General features: G+C 34.8%; 1 protein-coding gene across 1 annotated transcript in view; it reads left to right on the forward strand.

The window, feature by feature from the left end:
- LOC136031660 (signal transducing adapter molecule 1-like) overlaps nt 1–25015 on the forward strand; it is a 61417-nt gene that overhangs the window by 29836 nt on the left and 6566 nt on the right. Inside the window, exons 5-6 of the mRNA XM_065711329.1 lie at nt 14979–15182; nt 20886–21170. Of these exons, the coding sequence (XP_065567401.1) occupies nt 14979–15182; nt 20886–21170 (489 nt within the window). The remainder of the gene's footprint in view (nt 1–14978; nt 15183–20885; nt 21171–25015) is intronic.

The raw sequence follows: 25015 nt of genomic DNA on the forward strand, positions 1-25015 counted from the left end.
TGTATAAAAAAATTGCTGCATTTTGTTAGATTTTTACCCCCCCCCCCAACCAACACAAACACATATGGTATCACATATCTCATATGGTATGAGCTCTTGGAAAATTCTAAGAATCAACAGATTGATTTAAAAGTAAAATCAGAGGCTTGATGTCGGTCGGGATTTAAAATAAGAGCTCTGAGTCACGAGATCCTTCTAAATATCAAAATTCATTAAGATCCGATCCCCCACTCGTAAGTTATAAATACCTCATTTTTTCTACTTTTTCCTCTCTCTTCAGTCCAGATGGTCTAATAGGGGAAACCGACTTTATCAAATCAATTTATGCAGCTTCCGGACACGCCTACCGATTTCCATCGTCCTAGCACGTCCAGAGGCACCAAACTCGCCAAAGCACTGAACCCCACCCCCTAACTCCCCCAAAGAGAGTGGATCGAGTACTGTAACGTCAATCACATATCTACGACATTTGCTTATTCTACCCACCAAGTTTCATCCCGATTTCTCTACTCTAAGAGTTTTCCAAGATATTGGGTTTCGCCCTCCAACTCCCCCTACTGTAAACGGATCTGGTCGGGATTTGAAATAAGAGCTCTGAGACATAATATTCTTCTAAATATCAAATTTCATTGAGATCCAGTGAACCGTTCTTAAGTTAAAAATTCCTCATTTTTTTTTAATTTTTCCAAATCTACACCCCCCAGCTCCTCCAGAGTGAACAGATCCGTTCCAATTATGTCAGTCACGTATCTATAACTTGTGCTTATTCTTCCCGTCAAGTTTCATCCCGGTCTCTCCACTCTAAGCGTTTTCCAAGATTTCTGTTTCCGCCCTCCAACCCCTATGTCCCCGGATCCGATTCAAGTTGAATATGGAGCATCTGAAACATAAGATCCTTCTATATATCAAGTTTCATTAAGATCCGATTACCCATTCATAAGATAAAGATACCTCAATTTTCACGTTTTCCAAGAATTCCGGTTTCCCCCTCCAACTCCCCCCAATGTCACCAGATCTGGTAGGGATTTAAAATAAGAGCTATAGAGCACAAGGTCCTTCGAAATATCAAATTTTATTAAGATCTGATCACCCGTTCGTAAGTTACAAATACCTTATTTTTTATTTTACTGAATTACTCCCTCCCTCTCCCCAACTCCACCAAAGAGAGCGGATCCAGTCCGGTTATGTCAGTCACGTATCTTGGATATGTTTTAATTCTTCCCACCAAGTTTCATCCTAATCTCTCCGTGTTTTCCAAGACCCCCCCCCAATGACGCTGGATCCAGTCGGGATTAAAAATGAGAGATCTGAGTTACGAGGTCCTTCTAAATATGAAATTTCATTGAGATACGATCACTCCTTCGTAAGTTGAAAATACCTCATTTTTTCTATTTTTCAGAATTAATCCATCCCCCCAACTCCCCCAAATAGAGCAGATCCGTTCCGGTTATGTCAATCACGTATCTAGGATAGCTGCTTATTTTTCCAACCAAGCTTCATTCTGATCCCTCCACTATAAGCATTTTCCAAGATTTTAGGTCCCCCCCAACTCCCCCATATGTCACCGGATCCAGAGCAGATCCATTTCGGTTATGTGAGTCACGCATCTTGGACTCGTTTTTATTCTTCCCACCAAGTTTCATCCTGATCTCTCTGTTTTAAGTGTTTTCCAAGATTTCCGGATTCCTCCAACTCCCCCCCCCCCTGAGCGACTTTGGATCCGGTTGGGATTTAAAGTAAGAGATCTGAGGTACGAGGTCTTTCTAAATAACCGGTTATGTCAATCACGTATCTAGGATAGCTGCTTATTTTTCCAACCAAGCTTCATTCCGATCCCTCCACTCTAAGCATTTTCCAAGATTTTAGGTCCCCCCCCCCCAACTCCCCCATATGTCACTGGATCCAGAGTAGATCCATTTCGGTTATGTCAGTCACGTATCTTGAACTCGTTTTTATTCTTCCCACCAAGTTTCATCCTGATCTCTCTGTTTTAAGTGTTTTCCAAGATTTCCGGATTCCTCCGACTCCTCCCCCCCCCCCTGAGCGACTTTGGATCCGGTTGGGATTTAAAGTAAGAGACCTGAGGTACGAGGTCTTTCTAAATATGAAATTTTATAATGATCCGATCACTCCTCCGTAAGTTAAAATACCTCATTTTTTCTAATTTTTCAGAATTAAACCCCCCCCCCCCCGCCAACTCCCCCAAACAGAGCAGACCTGATCTGGGTATGTCAATCATATATCTAGGACTTCTGCTTATTTTTCCCACCAAGTTTCATCCCGATCCCTCCACTCTGGGCGTTTTCCAAGATTTTAGGTTCCCCCCTCCAACTCCCCCCAATGTCACCGGATCTGGTCGGGATTTAAAATAAGAGCTCTGAGACACGCTATTCTTCCAAATCATCAAATTTCATTAGGATCCCATCTCCCGTTCGTAAGTGAAAAATACTTCATTTGTTCTATTTTTTTTTTTTTTTCGAATTAACCGGAATACCAAGTGGTTATTACCAAGTGCCATAAAGTATAATTTAGTATATTTTGAGTATATTTTAAGTATATTTCACTATTATCAAAAATGCTAAGTTAAAATCCACTTTTTTATACTTACCAAAGCCAAGTCTCAATGGACCTACGGTGGTTATAACATATTGTTGTTTTTTACCAATCGTCATATCTTGTGTTATTTACCATTTTTGAGAAATTTATTCAAAACGGGTAAAAATTAAATTTTGTCCTTATTTTTTTGGTGTGGTAAATTCTAGTCTGCCTCAGACCTTGAACCTGAAGTACAAAGCTAATTAAAAACCCAATATCATTGACCCTATAGGCCTACATAGCAATTGATGAACAAATCAATAACCATAACTGTATAAGTCACTTATTACTGCAATAATGTTCATGTATTGGGGTTTTGTCAGGTAATTAATCTGTTATAAGCACTTTCCCTTTTTTCAAACTTTTATTTTGTGAATTGTTCGCAAAGTATTGTTTATTTGTTCATTTGTTTATTTACAGTTTATTTATTTATTAATTACAGTTGTTTATTTATTTATGTTCATTTTTAGGGGTTTTGTCATGTAATTGAACTGTTCTAAACAGTTCCCTTTTTTCCCCTTTTTTTGTGAATTTTTCGCGAAGTGTTGTTTATTTTTACATTTATGTGTTGTTCATTTGTTTATTTGCAGTTTATTTATTTATTAATTACAGTTGTTTATGTGTTTATGTTCATGTATAGGGGTTTTGTCATGTAATTGATCGTCCTTGATATAAATAGTTTCCTTTTTTCACCTTTTATTGTGAATTGTTCACGAAGTGTTGTTTGTTTGTTCATTTGTTTGTTTAGAGTTTGTTTATTTGTTAATTACAGGTATTTATGTGTTTATGCTCATGTATAGAGGGGTTTTGTCATGTAATTGAACGTCCTTGTTATAAATAGTTCCGTTTTTTCCCCTTTTTGTGTATTGTTCGCGAAATGTTGTTTATTTGTTATCAAGTACTTGGGTTTGTCGTGTTGTTCTTCTTCGTTTATTCTACGTCTATGTTTTTATACAATTGTATGGTTTTTAAAGAATTCCCTCTGTGAAAAGCAAATGTTGAATTACGATAAAGGAGAAAAAGTATTAGTAAAAGAGGAAAAGAAAGAAAAAATCTGATAGGAAAATCGACAAAAAGGAATGTTTTTGAATAAGAATCGGACAGGGGAAAGAACTCCCTCCTCTATTAATTAATTTTAAAAAATCTTTTCAAAAAAAGTTTTTTCAAAGAAAAGTAAAGAGCTACGTCAAACCAAAGACAAGAAGAAATAACCTCAACCAATAATTCAAGAAAAAACATAAATTACCAACCATAGATAATAAATTAAACCAAGAACTAACAAAAAATACAGTGAATGAGAGAGACACTTTTTTTATATATATCATCAATATACAAAAAAAAACCACATCAGCCACTTTAGAAAGTCAGAGACTTGTTAGTAGTGGCTGATAAACATTAATGAGCACCAATACCAACAACATTAACAAAAAAAACAAAAAAAAAACAAAATGAAACAAAAAAAGTGGGAAAAAGAAAACAACAGGAAAACAAAGAATAAGAAGAGAAAAAAAAAAAAAACAAAACAACAACACTTAAAAAAACAAATCAATAAGCCATCCAATTTAAATTATTTATTTATTTTCTACTCAGAAGATGATTCTTCAGTCTACTCTTAAACTGGCTAACATTTTCAGATAACCTTATACTCATTGGTAAAGAATTCCACACTACTGGTCCAGCAAACTTGGGACCAAAACTTCCCCTCTGAGAGCTGCGACACTCATATACCAAATCATCCATATTTCTAGTCTCATAACTGTGGTATGAAGAATTCCTTATAAACATTTGACGAAAAATTTCAGGGGACAAACCATAAATACTCTGAAATACAAATACAGCAAGTTGATAATCATGAAGTTGGCTAACATTAAAGATCATAAGTTTCCTATAGCAATTAACTGTATCATTTTCACCATGGACATAATTTCCTAGTAGTCTAATAACTTTATTTTGTAAAACCTGAACACGTTTAAAATTTGTATAAAATCCACCAGCCCATATCACACAACCATAAGAAATATAAGGCATGACAATAGAATGATAAAGAGTTAAATGGGCAGAACGAGGTAACTGATTTCTCAGACGCCGAATCAGTCCAAGCCCTCTAGATACCCTAGCTGCCACCTGATCACCATGTGCTTTCCAATTCAGATTTTGATCAAGCTGGAAACCAAGGTATCTCACCACAGCTACTTGTTTCAATGGCCTATTACAAAGAAATATTTTTCCATTTAAATCAACTGGACTTCCTTTCCTACTAAATAATATAAAATGAGTTTTTAAAACATTCACTTATAAACGGCTAATCTTTGTAAAAATTAAAAGATGACTTAAAGCTTGATTAATTTTCTCCACAAGATCATCAGCATTTCTTGCAGCAGCTGAAAATACCGTGTCATCAGCGAAAGAAGTATTAACAACACCCGGAACATAAAACCGCATAGTATCTACATATACAAGATATAGTAAGGGACCCAAAACAGAACCTTGCGGAACACCACAACTTATAAAAAATTTATTAGATATAACATCATCAAAACATACACGTATCGACCTCCCTATCAAATAAGATTGTAACCACTTTAAAATACTACCTGTGACTCCAAGTGACCTTAGCCTATCAATTAAAATTTTAAAATCAACCGTGTCAAACGCTTTTTTAAAATCTATAAAAACCGATAAAGTCATTTCACCATTTTCCATTGATGTATTCAGAAAATCAAGAAAATGCTGCATAGCATGAACAGTAGAATGTCCTTTCCTGAATCCGAACTGACTATCACTTAAAAAACCATGTTTTGTTAAATGTGCATAAAGCTTTTTATGCATAACTTTTTCGTACATTTTCGAGAAAACCGACAGTAGAGAAATCGGTCTCCAGTTAGTCAGATCAGTCTTTGAGCCACTTTTGTGAAGAGGAATCACTCGCGCCTCTTTAAGCTTTTGCGGGAATTCTCCCGACTTCAGTGATAAATTAATCATGTAAACAAGGCATGGTAGGAGATAAACCATAATAAGCTTGAATGTCTTAAGGCTTATACCGTCACTACCTGAAGAGTTGGACTTAATACTATTTACAATTTCTTTCAACTCCTGCATATTCGTTTCTTCAGCCTCCATTATTAGTTCCAGGCCTCTATCATCAATGAAAGCTTCCTCACTTGTTCCTTGACTCAGTGGCTGGTCTTGCTTTTGAATCACTTCACCAATCGTCGAGAAGTAGGCACCAAAGTGATTCACAATGCTCTGCTTGCCTTCATAGACTTTTCCATCCACAATTAGTGAAGTTGGTGTATTTTTCTTTTTGTCACTACCCAACACTTCTCTCAAAACCTTCCATGTTCCCCTTGAGTCCCCCTTTGTTTCCCCAAGTTTCAATTCATAATAACTCTTGACACAAGATCTTCGTAATGTATTCACTTGATTTCTTATTTTTTTTGAACTCTTCGAACATATCAGCACTTTGGCAATCTAAAAATGACTGATACAGTAGATTCCTCTTCTTAATCATCTGAATAAGTTCTGATGTAACCCTTTCTCGGTGATTCCCTTGTATTTCTCAACACTTTTAGTGGACATGTTTTATCATATATCGGCTGGAGAATATTCATAAAAATATCAAATGCATGGGATGCATCTTCTGTCTCATCAAAAACTGGTTTCCATGAAACCTTACTAAGTTCCTCAGCAAGGTTTTCCATATTCTGCTTCCTTAATTGTCGCATTTGCTTTTTTTCTGCCTTTTTCTCCTTGGCAATTACTAGTGGCACAGAAGCTACAACTGGGAGATGATCCGAACATGGGAATACCAGAACATCAGCAGCACTAGATTTCAGGTACTTCGAACTAACAAAAATGTTATCTATTATAGTTGCTGAATGACTAGTTATACGTGTCAGGACCCCAACAAGGGGAAATAAATCATTTGAAACCATCAAATTTAAAAAATCAAGATTAATAGCATGTAAATCATACAAATCAAAATTAAAATCTCCCATACAAATAAAATCTAACTGGCTAGATACCGCAGCTCTCATTAATATCTCAAATCCTTCCGTGAAATCCTCCAAACGAGCACTTGGTGGTTTATAAACCTCACTTACAATAAATTTTTTTGAATTAATAGCCAGTTCAAGAGTAAACGATTCAACCTTACCCTCTATCCAAACATCGACATCCCCCCTTTGACGGCAAAATATCCCATTTTTTACAAGGAATGCTAGACCTCCCCTTGCCATCAGCTCACGGTTTTTCACAAATAATTGGTAACCTGGAAATTGAAATGAAGGCAGAAAATGCTCAGAAGTCAAAAAAGTCTCACAAAAACCAATAACATCAAAATAGCTATTAGACAGATCTAGCAAATGCAAGATATCATTATAACTTGTGGTAAGATGACAGTTCCAATGGCATACACTAAGAAAATTCTCACTTTTTTCCCATGACGACGACGTAACTGGAATATATTTACTCAATCTTTGGCAATCAAAATCAATTGCAAAATAATCATTTGCTATTCCATCGCTAAGTATATCATTCAGTCGAAAGGGGTCAGATTCAAATTGTCGCAACCGACTCATGTCATTCAACTGATCAGACATATAATACGTAAATAATCAGTTTGCGAATCATTATAAACGCATAGTTAACCTATATGAATAATTTTTTTTTTTTGCAATACTGGGACAGGTGGAATAATAATGAAAAAAAAAATGGGTTCTCCATAGGGGGGGGGGGGAGAATGGCCAACAAGACGAATCAGAAACAAAACAACGGTAAAAGAAGATAAGCAAGATAACTCACAAAAAAGAAAAGATCAAACAAACGAAGACAAAACAATAAACAAATAAATACTACAAACGAGAAATAAAATAAGATACTAATCTAGAAGGTGTCTTCAACCTTCCGAAGCCTCCTAGAAGAAGCTTCACCTGGTAGGCGAGCAAAAATACGGCCTTGGTCCGACCAAACGTTCTTTGCTCCGAACTTATCTCTAGCACTGTCCAGGATAATCTTGCGCTGCTTCGTGAGATATTCATTCACAAAAACACCAGATTTCGCTAGCTTAGACTTCGCTTTAAAGACAGTATGCGCAACATCTTTATTAGAAAATTTGACAAAAAATTTGAAAATTTGACAGGGGCAACTCGACTTTCATCACTAATCTGAGCTGTAGGGTTGGGTAAGCGAAAACGTTGCATAGAAAGAATTTGATCACTCATAAGAGCACTCAAGCCCATTTTGTCCTTTATTATATTGTGCATTGTTACTTTAAGGTCAACACCAAGGGCCTGTTTGACCCCTACGAATACAAGGGAATCAAGCTGGGCTTCTTGTTGATACTCGTCAAGTCTATCTTCCATTTTTGCAATACGATTTTCCAGCGACTCTATTTGAGCTCTTAACCCCTTAAGTACTTTGCCAATTTAATCAAATTTTCCATTATATTCGACTGATAATCCATCATAAACTTGGGATATTATCTGTTCAGCAGTACCTGGGTTGATACTATTTTTTTGTGCTACCTTTTCTGTGACCAATTTCCCGATGTCCTTGAGCATATTTTGCTTTGTTTGTGCTAACTCTTGTTCCGTAGAAACTAACTTTTCAACAAGAACAGCTACCGATAATTTTTCAGAATTTGAGCTAGTTTGAGCGGAGGGAGCTTTTTTTAAATACTGTAAGTAGATATCCGGGAAAATCTCCAGCTCCTGGAATGCCTTATTTGCGCTCCGTTCAGTTTTATGTGATGCTTCTTTAGACTTTTCCGCATAGAGAACTAAATCAAACAGTTCGTGGTAACGAACTGTAGTAAGGAGCGACCCGGCTCAATAGTAACCAAAACTCTAAAAAATGGAATTTTGATACCAATAGCTACATCAAAAGAATCGCATTTTAATGCTGGTTTTAAATATATAAGTTTCATCAAGTTTAGTCTTACCCATCAAAAGCTACGAGCCTGAGAAAATTTGCGTTATTTTAGAAAATAGGGGGAAACGCCCCCTAAAAGTCATAGAATCTTAACGAAAATCACACCATCAGATTCAGCGTATCAGAGAACCCTACTGTAGAAGTTTCGAGCTCCTATCTACAAAAATGTGGAATTTTGCATTTTTTGCCAGAAGGCAGATCACGGATTTCGTGTTTATTTGTTTTTTTTTTTGTTTTTTTTTTTGTTTTTTTTGTTTTTTTTTTTTTTTTTTTTTTTTTTTCAGGGGTGATCGTATCGACCCAGTTGTCCTAGAATGTTGCAAGAGGGCTCATTCTAACGGAAATGAAAAGTTCTAGTGCCCTTTTTAAGTGACCAAAAAAATTGGAGGGCACCTAGGCCCCCTCCCACGCTAATTATTTTCCCAAAGTCAACGGATCAAAATTCTGAGATAGCCATTTTATTCAGCGTAGTCGAAAAACCTTATAACTATGTCTTTGGGGACGCCTTACTCCCCCACAGTCCCCGTGGGAGGGGCAACAAGTTACAAACTTTGACCTGTGCTTACATATAGTAATGGTTATTGGGAAGTATACAGGCGTTTTCAGGAGGATTTTTTTGGTTTGGGGGAGGGGTTGAGAAGAGGGGGATATGCTGGGGGAACTTTCCTTAGAGAATTTGTAATGGGAGAAGAAAATTTCCATGAAGGGAGAGCAGGATAAAGGCTACTAGCATTATTTAAAAAAAAAACAATTAAAAAATAAAAGTGAAAAAGCTTTTTCAGCTGGAAGTAAGGAACAGCAATAAAACTTAAAACAAACAGAAATTATTACCCATATGAGGGGCTCACCTCCTTCTAATACCTCGCTCTTTACGCTAAAGTATTTTCAGTAATTTCAACTACTTATTCTACGGCTTTTGTGATTCAGGGGGTCATTCTTAATGAATTGGGATAAAATTTAAGCTTTAGTGTAAAGAGCGAGGTACTGGCGATGGGGCGAATCCCCTCATATCTATATATATAAAAATAAGTTGTCTGTCCGTTACGCCAGATTATATCTTCTATATATATAAAAGAAAACAAACTAAAATGTAAAAACTGGAAATAGCATAAATATTTCGAAATATTTTGATAATAGATTAAAGTAATTCGAAAAAAGAAAAATGGTAAAAAACTAAAAAGAAACTAAAAAGAAAAAAACTAAAAAATTAAAAATTAAAAAAATTAAAAAAAGAAAAACCTAAAAAGAAAAAAATGTAAAAAATAAAAAAGATAAAAAACTAAAAAAAAAACTAAAAAAAGCTAAAAAACTAAAAAAAAAGAAAAAACTAAAAAAAAACTGGGAATTGCACAAATATTTCAATATATTTTGACAATAGATTAAAGTAATTCGAAAACCTTAAAACAGATACCCCAAATTTGAGGGTTAATATAAATTGTTGGAGCTTTAGCATGCTTGGCACGTAAAGATTTTTCCAAGAGTCAATGTTAGAATGAACATTGACAGATTGAAGAAAACAAATCAATAAAAAGAAAAAACTAAAAAAAAGAAAAAACTAAAAAAGAAAAAAAAACTAAAGAAGAAACTGTATCTATATATATTATAAATTCTATATATATAAAAATAAGTTGTCTGTCCGTTACGCCAGATTATATTTTCTATATATATAAAAGAAAACAAACTAGAATGTAAAAACTGGAAATTGCATAAATATTTCGAAATATTTTGACAATAGATTAAAGTAATTCGAAAAAAGAAAAATGGTAAAAAACTAAAAAAAAAACTAAAAAGAAAAAACTAAAAAAAAAATTAAAAATTGAAAAAATAAAAAAAAGAAAAAACCCAAAAAGAAAAAACATAAAAAATAAAAAAGATAAAAAACTAAAAAAGCTAAAAAACTAAAAAAAAAGAAAAAACTAAACAAACTGGGAATTGCACAAATATTTCAATATATTTTGACAATATATATAAAAATAAGTTGTCTGTCCATTACGCCAGATTATATCTTCTATATATATAAAAGAAAACAAACTAGAATGTAAAAACTGGAAATTGCATAAATATTTCGAAATATTTTGACAATAGGTTAAAGTAATTCGAAAAAACAAAAATGGTAAAAAACTAAAAACAAAACTAAAAAGAAAAAACTAAAAAAAAACTAAATAAAAAATTAAAAAAAGAAAAAAACTTAAAAAGGAAAAATGTAAAAAAAATAAAAAGGTAAAAAACTAAAAAGAAAAAAAAACTAAAAAAAACCTAAACAGCTAAAAAAAAAGAAAAAACTAAAAAAACTGGGAATTCCACAAATGTTTCAATATATTTTGACAAAAGATTAAGGTAATTCGAAAACCTTAAAACAGATACCCAAAATTTTGAGGTTTATTATCAATAAAAAGAAGAAACTTAAAAAAGAAAAACTAAAAAAGAAAAAAATAAGAAAAGAAAAAACTATAAAAGAAAAAAAACTGAAATGAAACTGTATCTATATATTAAATGACGACCAGGACACTCTAAGAGAAATTACAGACTGGGATACCGGGACACAAATGACGACCGGGACACAGGGAATATAAATGACGACCTGGACACAGGGATACAACTCCAACGGGGACGCCGGGGGCACAGGGGGATATATAGATGACGACGGGGACACAGGGAATGTTCGATTAGCAATCACCATCAACAAAGCTCAAGGGCAATCGTTAGAAAAATGCGGTATAGATATGAATACGAATTGTTTTCCCATGGACAATTATTATGTTGCATGTTCAAGAGTTGGTAAACCTGACAATCTATTTATATGGACAGACAATAGGACAGCGAAGAATGTTGTATATTCGCAAGTTTTACGTAGTTAAATATATATCTATATATATAAAAATAAGTTGTCTGTGTGTGGATCTGTGGATCAGGTGACGTCATGTTTGTCCGCATATGACGTCTGAATTATTTCACACTAATACAAAAGAAGAAAAAAACTAAAAAAGGTAAAAACTACAAAAAAAACTAAAAAGAAAAAAAACTAAAAAAGCTGAAAAACTAAAAAAAACTAAAAAAAGGTAAAAATCTAATAACTAAAAAAAAACTGAAAAAAATAAAAAAAGGCAAAAACTACAAAAAAAATAAAAACTAATAAAAAAATAAAAAAGCTAAAAAACTAAAAAAACTAAAAAAAACTAAAAAAAGGTAAAAAACTAAAAAAAAATAAAAACTAAAAAAGAAAAAAACTAAAAAAAAGGAAAAAACTGAAAAATAAAAGAGAAAAAGAAAACTAAAAAAATATGAATAAATATATATAATGACGACCAGGACATAAGTAAAAAAAAAAAACTAAAAAAACTAAAAAAATGGTAAAAACTACAAAAAAACTAAAAACTAATAAAAAAACTAAAAAATCTAAAAATCTAAATAAACTAAAAAAGAAAAAAAAGAAAAAAGGAAAAAAATAAAGGAGAAAAACAAAACTAAAAAACGAATGTATATACAGACCGGGACACCGGGATACAAATGACGACCGGGACACAGGGAATATAAATGACGACCGGGACACAGGGACACAACTACAATGGGGACGCCGGGGGGTACAGGGGGATATAAATGACGACCGGGACACAAGGAATATAAATGACGCCTGGGACACTCAAAGAGAAATCACAGACTGGAACACCGGGACACAAATGACGACCGGGACACAGGGAATATAAATGACGACCGGGACACAGGGACATAACTACAAAGGGGACGCCGGGGTGCACAGGGGGATATATAAATGACGATGGCGACTCAGGGAATGGTCGATTAGCAATCACCATCAACAAAGCTCAAGGGCAATCATTAGAATCATGAGGTATAGATCTGAATACGGATTGTTTTCCCATGGACCATTATATGTTGCATGTTCAAGAGTCGGTAAACCTGAAAATCTATTTATATGCACAGACAATGGGACAGCAAAGAATGTTGTATATTCGCAAGTTTTACGTAGTTAAAAACATATATATATATATATATATATATATATATATATATATATATATATATATATATATATATATATATATATATCTATATTCACAGGTTGGACATAGGGACACAACTACAATGGCGCGTAACTAATATGGCGCGTAACGACTTACGCGCGCAGGGGGGCTTGGGGGGGGCGCGAAGCGCCCCCACCAACTAGGTGTTGGGGTGGCGCGAAGCGCCACCCCAACAGCTAGTGTGTAATAAAAACATGAGAATACAAAAGTTCTTTACGTAAGCTAATTTATAAGTTACGTAAAGCTTTTACCAATAATAAGATTCGTAAAAAATTAAAAGTTCTAGTTGCCTTTTTAATTAACCAAAAAATCGGGGGGCAACTAGGTTTCGTCCCCCGCTCTTTTTTTCTCAAAATCATTCGATCAAAATTATGAGAAAGCCATTAAGCCAAAAAAAAATATGCAAATTTCGTTTTGATTATTCCTCTGCGGAGAGCCAAAATCAAAACATGCATTGATTCAAAAACGTTCAGAAATTAAATATAAAAAAAAACTGAAAGTAAGGAGCGACATTAAAACTTAAAACGCACAGAAATTACTTCGTATATGAAAGAGGCTGCTTCCTCATCAACGCCCCGCTCTTTACGCTAAAGTTTTTTACTGTTTTAAAAAGAAGAATTGAGAGAAAGAGTCAAACTTTAGCGTAAAGAGCGAGGCGTTGATGAGGAAGCAGCCTCTTTCATATACGAAGTAATTTCTGTGCGTTTTAAGTTTTAATGTCGCTCCTTACTTTCAGTTAAAAAAACTTGTTTTTTTTATTTAATTTACTTCTAAGACTGTCTGAAGATCATGGGATCCATAACAGAAAACTAGAAACTTTGATGCTTTTTCTGATTGGGTGTTAACGTCTATAATTCTTACTGGCCAAAGTGGGTAATTTCTAAATTTTGCCAACGCCAAGTCCCCTTTCTTGAACTTGCTCATTTCAAACTTCAGAACTGGCTAACTTAACTTAAAAAAAAAAAATAAGAAGCCAAATATCAAATTTCAGACCTGCTAGAAATTTCTGCCGTACTCTTATATCCAAAGCTGCTATCCAGTAAACCACAAAATAGTCAATAAATAATAATGTGTTATTTCAACTTGATTAATAACAATGTGTTATAACACTGTAATGACTCAAAACGTTAAACTCAAAACGAACAGAAAGTACCACAAACAGGGGTAACGCCCTAAGCTTTTTGAAGACCAGACCATTTCTACTGTACTGAAAACAGTTTTATTATGAGGTCTGTGTTGTCATAAGATCAGCAACAAAAAGGAAAAGAAAATCATAATAAAGAACTAATGAATGTGGACTGACAATTTAATATATAGTGATATTCAATCCTGAAAGTCTCAGGAAATAAAAGAGAAACCGTTTAAATTCTACATTGTTTCTAAAATTAACTTATCTTTATTATATATTCTCTTTGCATATCTAACAATCGAATTTAACTTATTCCTTTATGCCCTATATTCGTAATCTACGTATTTAAACAACCAAAAGAAAAATCGCGGTTTTCTGGTATGAGTAGGTCTAAGATGGAGCCAGGGGGATAGACAGTTTTTTATTTCGATGTTCTTTTTTTTATTTTAAGCAAATAAAAAGACCAAAATTTTTTGAGGCACAATATTTTTAATAGTAATCTCCTGTACCTTCTTTTGTGCTACTTTTTAGGCAGTGTAAAAATCCATTTTTTTAATCTGAAATGGAAGGTTACAGTCGTATGTTTACCTCCATGGAAAAGAATAGCTATTTCTTGGAAGAAGTTTCTTGGAATTGTTTTAAATTGTTTCTAGAACCGTCTAAAATTGTTTCTAGAAAAGCGGAAGGGGCGTTTTAGTTTCTAGAACGTCTTTTATCGTCCCAGCTGAAGGTTCTGATTCCAATTTTCAAACTATATTTGGTTGTATAAGTTTCTTTTGATCTAATTCGAACAATTAGATTTCATTTTCACCGGTCTTGGTGCTTTAACATGTTAACAAGATTATAGCTTGGTTCTTTATTTAACAAGATTATGGATCCCAATAGAAGATGCTGGTCCTAATTTTTTAAGCTACATTTGGCTGTGTAAATTCTCCTGGATTGTGTAATTCGAACAATTATAATTTATTTTCACCGGTCTTGGTGCTTTAACAAGATTTTACTTTCTATTTTTGCTTGCTTGGGCTTTGTTATGTAAAAAAAAACGACGTATTAATATTTTTTATGATTCTTTGTTAGTGTTTTGTTATTTTACTCAATTTTATGTTTGTTATTTTTTTGTTATTTTTTATGTTATGTTAATTTTACTGTTAATTACTTATGTTACTGTTAATTTTATGTTACTTTGTTATTTTATGTTTCTTTGTTTGTGTTTTGTAAGCATTTGGTATTATTTGTTACGTTGCTAGCTCAATTTTAAGCCAGACATCTATTTTATATTTTAGCTATTGAGCTATCATTGAAAGAGTCCCAAAAGTCATCAAGCACGCGGGGTATTTCAACCACCAGTTCATCACTATACCCTTCGACTAGTATGTTGTCCTCTGAGACCCAGGCGGCTCAGCCAATTGTGAAGAAACAAGCCAGGGCTTTGTACGACTTTGAAGCGGCTGAAGACAACGAGCTTACTTTTTTGGCTGGTGAAATTGGTAATTTGTTTTATTTTATTTTTAAGGTTATGGAACTCTCTTCTCTTAGCTCCGAACTGATTCGGTTTGCCGAGTCTGGGCTTCTTCTCAGACGTTATCATGGCAGTAAATAGGCAATGTCTCCCTGTTTCTCGCAGTTCTCAGCAATGCTGCGAGGGGGTGGTCGGAAGTTGTTTTCCTTTCAGTTCGTTGTTGTTTTGAGTGAAATGTATCAATTCTTCCTTAGAGGGCTACCTAGGCAGTTGATCTGGGGAAATAGACAGGACCTGTCCTAGCGATCAAAGCTGCTGAAGTTAGATAGTCTGAGAGTGATTTAGAGAGGACAATAGTCGTTCGTTCTATACGGGTTTGAGGTCAGTAATGCGATGGATTTCTGAGTGATATTCTTTTGGAAGTCGTCAGTTGGTTTTTGTTGTCGAATTTTATGGTACATGCTTTTGATCCACTGCTACCAGAATTACTAAAGAATGATAAGTAGTGTCTTCAAATTAATTGATGATGGTTGGTTATTCCAAATGAAGTTGAAGTTGCTTCAAACTTGCAGAATCAAGAGTCAGGTGTATTAGATATCTTTTGAAGAATCATTTGTGGGAGTCAGCTCTCTTTCTAAGTCAACGAACTGATCGACCCACTCGATTCACTCAACCTGTATATAGATTTTGCTTTGACGAGGACCCATCTCTACGTGCTGAGCTATTTTCATTGTATTGGTTTCAATAATAATAATAATTTATTTCTTACCTACAAAAACACTAAAAGAATTAAAATGTGGAGTAAAAATAATGAAATACACGCAAAAAATTCAAAACATACAAAAACGAAAAATAATGACTACAGAATTGTTTTTACATTAAATAAACACACACAAAAAAAAACGAATTATAGAGAAAAAAACAAGATTTAAATACAAACAAGAAATGAAATTCACAAAAAAAAGAAAAACCCAACCAACGAAAGATAACTATAGAAACATTTTTACAAGATGATTATACGGAGAAAGCACATCAAGAGCAATGCCTGAGAGCAAAAAAAATTATGTGGAGAAAGCCAATCAAGACAGTGCCTGAGAGCTTCCTATGTAGCTTTTTCAACTTTGGTGCTGTATCAGGTACACTATATTTACCAATTAGAATCCGGTTATGCGTCCAAGGAGGAATGAATAGGAGAAACTTACAGTACCTGAAATAACTACTCAGGATTCTTTTTCAATCAGTCCTTCAGAATGGTGTAAATTCCTGCCACATAAAGGACTGATTGATTGCAGTATGTAGAGTAGAGTTTTGCCAATGCCCATCTATTATATTTTCCTTGATTTGGAACAATTTTCCCATATCCAAATTGTATGCTTTTAATAATGTCGTAAACAGTGCGCTGACGAAAACTGGAAAGATTAATAGTAAGGCTTATGCCCAACTGCCGCAAAGAATCAACAGACGGAATAGAGAAAGTGTCGCAATTAAAAGGAGATGAAGAAGTTGAAGCGAAAGATAAAAACTCACACTTCTCTTTATTCAACGAAAGGCCAACCCCAGAAGAAGCATTGGAAACAGAAGATACCATTTTGGAGAGACCAGTCCTAGTCCGACTAATTAGGAGCAAATCATCAGCATAAGCCAGATAAGAAACATATGAGAAATTAGATAAATACGTAGAGGGTGTTTTTGCAAGCTCGCCGGAAATACAAATTTTAAAAAGTGTAGGTAACAAAACGCCATCTTGTCTTACGCCTCTTTTAACTTTAATAGTAGTAGTTGGAGAAGATTTCAAACTAAGGAAAGAGTTAGGATACCAAGACTGCAGGAGCAGAACAACTGAAAAATTAACACCCGAAATATAAAGGGAATACAAAAGGCTGGGAATGGATTACACTGTCAAATGCTTTGGAAAGATATAAGGCACAAGTAGGAATTCCTTTACTCTTAGAACTATTATCCAAAAGAGAAGATGCTAAAATACGACAAGGATGCCGACAACCCACCCCAGGCCAACAACCAAACTGGTTCTCTCCTTCATTAGTCCTATTAATTAGATGGGGAAGAATTATATATTTAAGTAATTTACTTATATTAAAAGAAACAGCAATGTGCCGGTATGAAGAACAATCAGTAGGAGATTTTCCCCGTTTTAATATTGAACTCATAGTGCCACATGGGAAGCTCTCTGGAACACTGGATGTGCATATACACATCTGAAAAAGTAACTGTAAATGTAAAACAATTGCAGGGCAACTTTGCGAAAGATGAACTTTAGATATCCCATCTGTACCAATAAAATCATATTTTAAATTCTTAATACCACTACATACAGTAGAACATGTAACGGGAATTCTCGCTGTGAAATACGGATAGAAAAAAAAGGTGCAATGAGACGAGAATACACGGCTTAGACTTTGCCAGATATTTTGCCAAAAATTGAAGAATAATGCTTCTGCCAGATAGATGGTGGTATGGCATCACTGCAAGAATAATCATTTTCAAGCCTTTCAGAATTAATCACTTCACGCTATTCACGTTTATTCACAGGGAAATCCATGCCACGGTACCTTACTGACCTAAGATACTTCTTGTAATCCGCTTTAGTTTTTTGTTTAAATCCACAACACACCCTGATCGTGGGCTGCTACAATCGTTCCAAACTTGATGCCAGGATTTAGCTTTGTTTTTCACAGTCTTTAAATTGGGATCTGCTGACCAGATTGATTTTTGAGTACCAATACGGATACGCTCTAACGGAACAGCTCTACATTCAGCTTCTTTCAAACAAGATTCTATTTCTTTATAATACAAATTTAACTTAGAAACTCTGTCAGATCCGACATATTTAAACTGCAATAAATGATAAGGTACATGTATAAAAGATAGAAGGGATGTAAGCGTTGATATGTATAACGAGATATCTGGTTTCTTTTTAATTATACTTGGAAAATCATTTTGATTTCTTTTTGAACTTCAAATCTGTTGGAACACAGGGAAGCGAAAAAATCACAGATAGTGGTAGGTGGTCAATATCATGATCATCATCATGGACAGTTACAATCGAAGAATAAATAGATGAAGAGCACACAACATCGTCAACGTCAGTAGTACTTCCAGAGTGATGGATATAGGTGAAAGGTAAAGATTTAGGAATAATGCGGTATAGCGGGAGACAATCAAGAACATAATCCTTTCCAACACAGTCAGTATAAATATTTGTATTAAGATCACCGATCACTATTTAATTTAGAGATTGAGTGGCTAAGCCTTTAATTAATTTTCTCAGAGAAGCAAAAGCCTTCGCAAAAATTGTAATTGAGCGATTAGATCTATTATCATGCGGAAAATATGAGTGGATCAGAATAGTTGATCCAACTCGGACTGCTAAGAAGAATTCATCATGATGATAAAGGATAGGGATGGGAAAATGTGCATAACGCTTAAAGATGCATGCCAGACCCCCTGATGGACGGCCACCAGTTACCCTGGTAGAGGTCAAAAATGCTATGTGTATTGGACTTCGACGCAGAAAATTAAGGCTAGCCGAAGTCAAAAATGCTCTTGCGAACAAACTAGATCATACTGGTTGCATAATTCATCAATGAAAAAGTCTTTGTCCTTAGTTCTATTAATATTTTAGGGGTATCACAGAAAACTGAAGTCATTGATGTGAATTAGGGTCCTTTTTTTGTCCCTCATGCATAACAGGACAAACTAAGCTGTAAGATGGGTAATTTTTATCGTAGTTAGCACATCTAGGGGGGGTGGTAATGCATGGTTTAGAAATGTGTGCTCCAGCACAACGGGCACATTTGGGAGTATCAACGGGACAAGCGTGTTGACAGTGGTTGGGGGAGCAACATTTAAAACAGTATTTTGGCAGTTCTTTGTATTGGTAGACCCCGAAGGAATTCGTAGCCTAGCTTCAATCCTTCCTTTAAAAAAGTTGAGTGAGAATAAGAGTCTTCGGACTCGAATTTTACGGACAGAGGTGAGCCAAGTCTCTTTGCATTTTTTATGTCATTTTGAATAGAGAGTATATCAGTGTCCACTCCGGTTGGTACACCTCGTATTATTCCAAAAAAAAAAAAAACGGTTAGAAAGCTAATTACTAATTCATGACCGTTAACCTTATCAGTAACTGTTTTACGTTGTTGCTGTCGTTTATCTTCATTTCAAAGGTGCTAGCCGTGTCGTCGATAATTCTTGCGCTGGAACCTTTCTATTTTATCATTTAGACGGTTGATATCATCATCAGTGTTTTCAAACAGGTCGAAAAGGTCTGGGGAATTAAAACTAGTATCATTAAGGATAAGTGCTGGCATAGCATTCAGAATAGTCAAAACAGAGTTGGTGAAAGGAGACATCCTTGGAAAATGTCTGCAGGGTTAGACAACTCTTCAGTTTGTTGCGTCAGTAACAGCAGAGGGATTTCTTTACCGACCAGAGATATGCCAAGATTTGAACGTCTGTATATGCTTGTAAAACAAAACTTTTGTGGCCGAGTTGTGTTGTGTGTAGTGTACCAAGTGAATAGTTCCTATATAAAGTAGTTTTTACGAGTGGTAATTATGTTCCCTTCTGATAACTGAGACGCGACAGTAAGTTTTCGCTATATCTCAGGCTATGTGTATGTCTCTGATAGGTGATTTTATTGTTTTTATTCTAAAATTCTAAAAAAAATGTTCACTAGACAAAATTCAACAAGACAAAAATAAAATGACATTGTCACTTCAGAACTTTATTCAAGTATCTAAAAGGGAAAAGTATTTCTTCTCAAAGTAAGTGCAAAGGACTCATAGTGACCCCAAACTACCTAGGGCCAACCTAGCTGCACATGGCAATATCCCCTCCTAATCTATTGAAGGCTTCACTTCTTATTCCATCCCATATAGTTCCAGTCTCCTTTATATTTTTCTGATATCCTTTTTCTATGCCACTCGAGGACGTCCCTAGAAAGATTCGTTTAGCCCCAGAAAGATGGAAATGAGGGGTGAGTAAATTTTTGTGTATATTACACTACATTTTGCTTCTAAAATAACCCAGACTTCTTATCTAGTTTCAATAAATCTATGAACTTTAATTTAGTTGGAAAAAATCTCTTGTAAATTTGCTGATTTACTGAAGATCACCGTGTCGAAAGAGCTTAAAAATAGAAGAAAATGTTATATAAATAAATCTAATCGTCTGAAAGACAAATACTGTGTATTTCCGTATGCAGGAATTTGGAACTATATAGGAGGGAATTAAAAGTGAAGCTTTTAGGAAGTAAGCTGTAAACACAGGAAACTGTTGCGTGATATGTCAAATAGAGAACAAGATGTGAGTTATAATGACAAACTTTAGACATGGGGGCGAAGATCCATCCGGCTCTTCGTAAATGCCTACTGCTGTCGATTGTGTATTTAGGCTTATATACCATCTGTGAGTGATATTTTTCTGCAGTCCTATAGCTCTAATATTCAATTCTAATATCATTTGGTAACTGAGATTCAGCTTTATTTATCTTTATCTATTACTCAGCTTTATTTATCTTTATCTGTTATTTATGAAGTTTGCTCTGCTTCTTTTTAAATATTAAAAACACGTCACAACTTGTAACTTTTCCTCTTTTTTTCTAGGGAAAAAAGGTTTTCCCTATTTTCTTTAAGAATGGCTTGAAAAATTAAATAGTAGTATAACGTCACTGGCCTGTATATTTTAAGCCTATTTTGCTGTTATATTTCAGTAAACATAATAGACGACAGTGATCCAAACTGGTGGAAAGGTACGAATCATCGCGGTGAAGGTCTGTTCCCTGCTAATTTTGTTACAACTAATCTTGATGAAGAACAAGAAGAGACGCCGACAGTTGGCACTACATCTGTTGAGCAAGGGGAAGTTCAACTGACTCAAGAGGAAATTCAGCCTGTGGCCATTGACGAAGAAAAGATAGATACGCTTCTTAGGCTGTTACACGATGCTGATCCTCAAGGAGAAGTGCCAGATCCTCCTCAACTTTCTAATCTTGAAGGTATTATGTTTTTTGTTGTTGTTTTTTTTTTTTTGTTATGGAACTTCTGTATTTGTTGTTTGTATTTATTATTATTTTTATTACATTTTTTGTAACGTGTTTATTATTATTTGAGTTGTTATTGTATGTATTTATTTTCTTCTTTTTTTCGTTTTTTTAGGATGTTTCCCAAAAAAATATCCTATTTTTTTAAGGAGTCTATGTCTTCTTGTGTTTTTGTTGAAGTTTTTGGGAATTAACGTTTGTTGGTCAGCTTGTCATATTAGTATTAATAATGTAAATAATGCAGAAATTTTCTATTTTCAAATCCCATTATGGAGGAATTATTCTCCTGACTGTTCAATGTCGTTTTATTGCTCGAAACTCTTTCGAGTTAATCATTAAATAATCCTGCTTAGGTGATGTACCTATCATAGGCAGTGCAGAGCTATGTGGGCACAAAATATTTTTTTTTTTTTTTTTTTTTTTGGTTTTTTGGTTTTTTGGTGGTTTGCTTTTTGGCTTTAGACCAGTGTACTTCGTATTGAAGGAGAATTCGCATCGAAGGAATTGAAAATTGGAAGGGCTAGTGCCCTCTTTAATAGTCGAGTGATTGGTGGTTAACTAACGCCCCGTCCCACGTCCATAATTTCTCCAAACACATCCAATGCGAAAACAAAATATTTTTGAAATGTTTTATCCTCCTTACTTTCATAAATGAAAAATTATCAAAACCTTAACGAAGAAATGTCAGCATATGTCAATTTAACTGACAAATCCACGGTCATTTGTTTGCTTTTTTCATTAAAGCGCAAATTGTGTTCTGGTCTTGAGAAGGCACGGCGATTATCAGCCAAGGATTAACCTTATCCTTAGGAGAAAAAGGAGACATATCCTATAAAAAAGAATAATTCTGGATTCACTCGGAGCATTTAGATTGAATTCATACCGCTGAAAAGAACATAAAAAATTGGTTTAGAATATGTTGAGACAAGACAGTAGGCGTGAGAAAAGACAAAGAGAAGTGATAGAATAGATGGAAAATATATAATTCGGATTATATATTTGCACATTACGGGGGGGGGGGTAAAGCATTTGGACAATGTGAAGTTAGAAAACAATTCTTACTACAAAATATGCAGAATAATTGTACCTAACATATTAGGCATGCAGACCCTCTTTACGTTAACCCCACCCTCCCATAATGTGCTAATATATAACCTAAATTTGTTTCTTAAGCATTATTTTTTTATTGTACGTAGGTAGATTTTATTAGGACTGAGTGTCAGAGAAACAGGTTCTACTTAGATGACGAATGTCTGGTACTGGGTATATCATACAAGGACCATATTTTCTTAGGGTTAGGGTGAATAACTCCTTAGGTTAAGCTTTGGAATCAGAGGCAATACCTTCTTCATAAGCACAAACAATATTTCAGGTCACATTGGGCACCTTATTTTAGCACTCAGAAAATTTATTGAAATGATTGTAACAGTGGAATTTCACATGTTTGTTGCAAGCCCAGCTTTTTTCTTTCCCCTCTTCATGCCATTGGATTTTTTTCTCTCCAAGTAGACTTGGTTTGAATAAATTCCACTACATTTCATATATCTTTCCTCAGTTATGTGGTCATTCTATTCTATTTTGCTAAATCTTAACAACCCTATATATCCACTAGCCTCATCCTTCAGAGCTACCCCAGCCGACAAGCTTTTCCCAAATTTTTCAGTTTTCTGAAAAGTTAAAAAGCTGGTATATGTCGCACTTTTAATTATCATAGCCGATTTTTGAAAGTGACATTAAGGTAATGTGTCCTTACAAGTGTCTGAGACTTCAAAATTAAATTGTTTTTGTCCCGGTATGCATTTTAGGTCTGCTCATACCCGAAAACCGCTTTAAGATTTTTCTTTCTCTTGTATCAAGACTGCATTTTTGAGGGTAGAACCACATCTTCGTCACGAAACATCCTGTTTAGAATTTTTTAGCTTGGAAAATCGACTGGCAGTTCTAGAATGGAGTTTGGTGGTGCAAAATGGCAGAAAAATACAACCATATTGTGGTGCAATGTCTTTTGTTACTTCTAAAGTATCCTAGAAATGGTGACCTTGTTACAAATGAGCCCTCTCCCATTATACTACAACTACTGGTTCTGGTTCGACACGACCAACTTTAGGGATATAAGGAAAAAGACGAGACAATTGCTCGAGGTGGCGTGGGGGGGGCTGGGATATTCCTTAAGAAGGTTTTTATCCATGAAGATTCCAGTAGTGCATTTCCGATAATGATTCAAGAACATTTTGAGGGGTTTCAAGCCAATCTCTTGGAATTGACGTTTAGTGGCGCAAAATGGCAGAAAATACAACTATACTGTGGTGCAATGTCCTTTGTTACTGAGAAAGGGCCCTAGATATGGTGATCTTGTTACAAATGAGCCCTTTCCCATTATTCTACGACTACCGATTCTGGTTCGACATAACATGATCACCTTTAAGGGAATAAGGGGGAAAAGTAGACACATCAGCGCATTCCATGCAAAAATAATTATTTTTTTGTTCGAGATGGCGTGGGGGGCTTTGATTTTTCTTAAGAAGGTTCTTACCCATGATGGTTCCAGATGTGCATTTTCGATTTTGATTCGAGAACATTTGAAAGGTTTTAAGCCCTTTTTCGAAATTTATTTGAAGATTAAAGGGTACTTACCTGCAGACAGTGGCTATTGAAAGATATACTACTCCTCTCCTTTTAGTTCTGTCCCTTCTTGACCCCCCCTTTAAAACTGGCCCCTTCTTTAGAAATAGTATAAGCATTTGGTTTGATTTTTGCTGGGGAGATTGTTTTTGGGCCTAGTTTGGAATTAGTCTTTGGTGTCAAATCTTGCAAGTTTGTTTGCCCTCACTATCCTCCCTTCTTCGCATTGCACATGTCGTAAGAGAATTTATTCTACACTCCGTCATGTATTGCCAGAATTATGAGTTTTATCCAAAATAAATTTTGCTCTGCTACAATTGGAACCTTTTCCAGCAACAATAGGCACGTTGCGACATTCGACCGTGAAAATGAATAAGCAAAAGTAATTGGGTAAAATTTATAATACTTTTCGATTAAAATTCAAACATTATCAATTCTCAAGTTGTTTGGTGCCATACGATTTTGGCTTATTCTTTTGTTGACGTTTCATTAACGTTTCTTTTTTTAATTTGTCGCCTGCTGCTATCAGAAACCTCATAGATGCATACGAAGGGTTTTTTCAGGAAAAATTTTATTCTCCATTTTTCTTGCAAGTTTCTACTTAATGATTAAATCAATTCAATGTAATTTTCACTGTCGTTGGTAAAGTTATCCATAAGTTTTTCTTTCAGTTTCAGAATGTAAGGTAAGATGGTGAAAAATTTCTTTTTCTCCCATATAGTAGCAGGTGAAGACTGAGATGATGAAGCACCTTTTCCGTCTATCCTATAATATCGTTAATCATTGCGATGGAATAACCATTGCAGAACAAAATATCGTTAAGATAGTTAAGTTTTCATAATGATTTTCAGCTGCATAATCTTCCAAGCTAACTCGTAGGACCCGGGCAACTTGCAACTGGCCAACCAGCCAGCTGGACTCGGCCAATTGGAGTGATTACCGCTCCTCTTTTTAACAAAGGAGGACAGTATGAGGAAAAATACGAGTTTGTGTCATTGGGGTTGTGTTTATTATAAAGAAAAAAACCGCCAAGCTTGGTCTTATCCGAAAAATGTCACTTAGAATTACCTTCTAATTCTAAAGCGAACTGGAGATCAGAATCAAGAGTATTCAAATAAGTTAAGAATTCTTTCAGTAGCGTCACTCCAGCGTAAATAACAATATCTAAGAAGGTCCTC

This window comes from Artemia franciscana, chromosome 10, assembly GCF_032884065.1.
Source record: "Artemia franciscana chromosome 10, ASM3288406v1, whole genome shotgun sequence".
NCBI classification, from domain to species: domain Eukaryota; kingdom Metazoa; phylum Arthropoda; class Branchiopoda; order Anostraca; family Artemiidae; genus Artemia; species Artemia franciscana.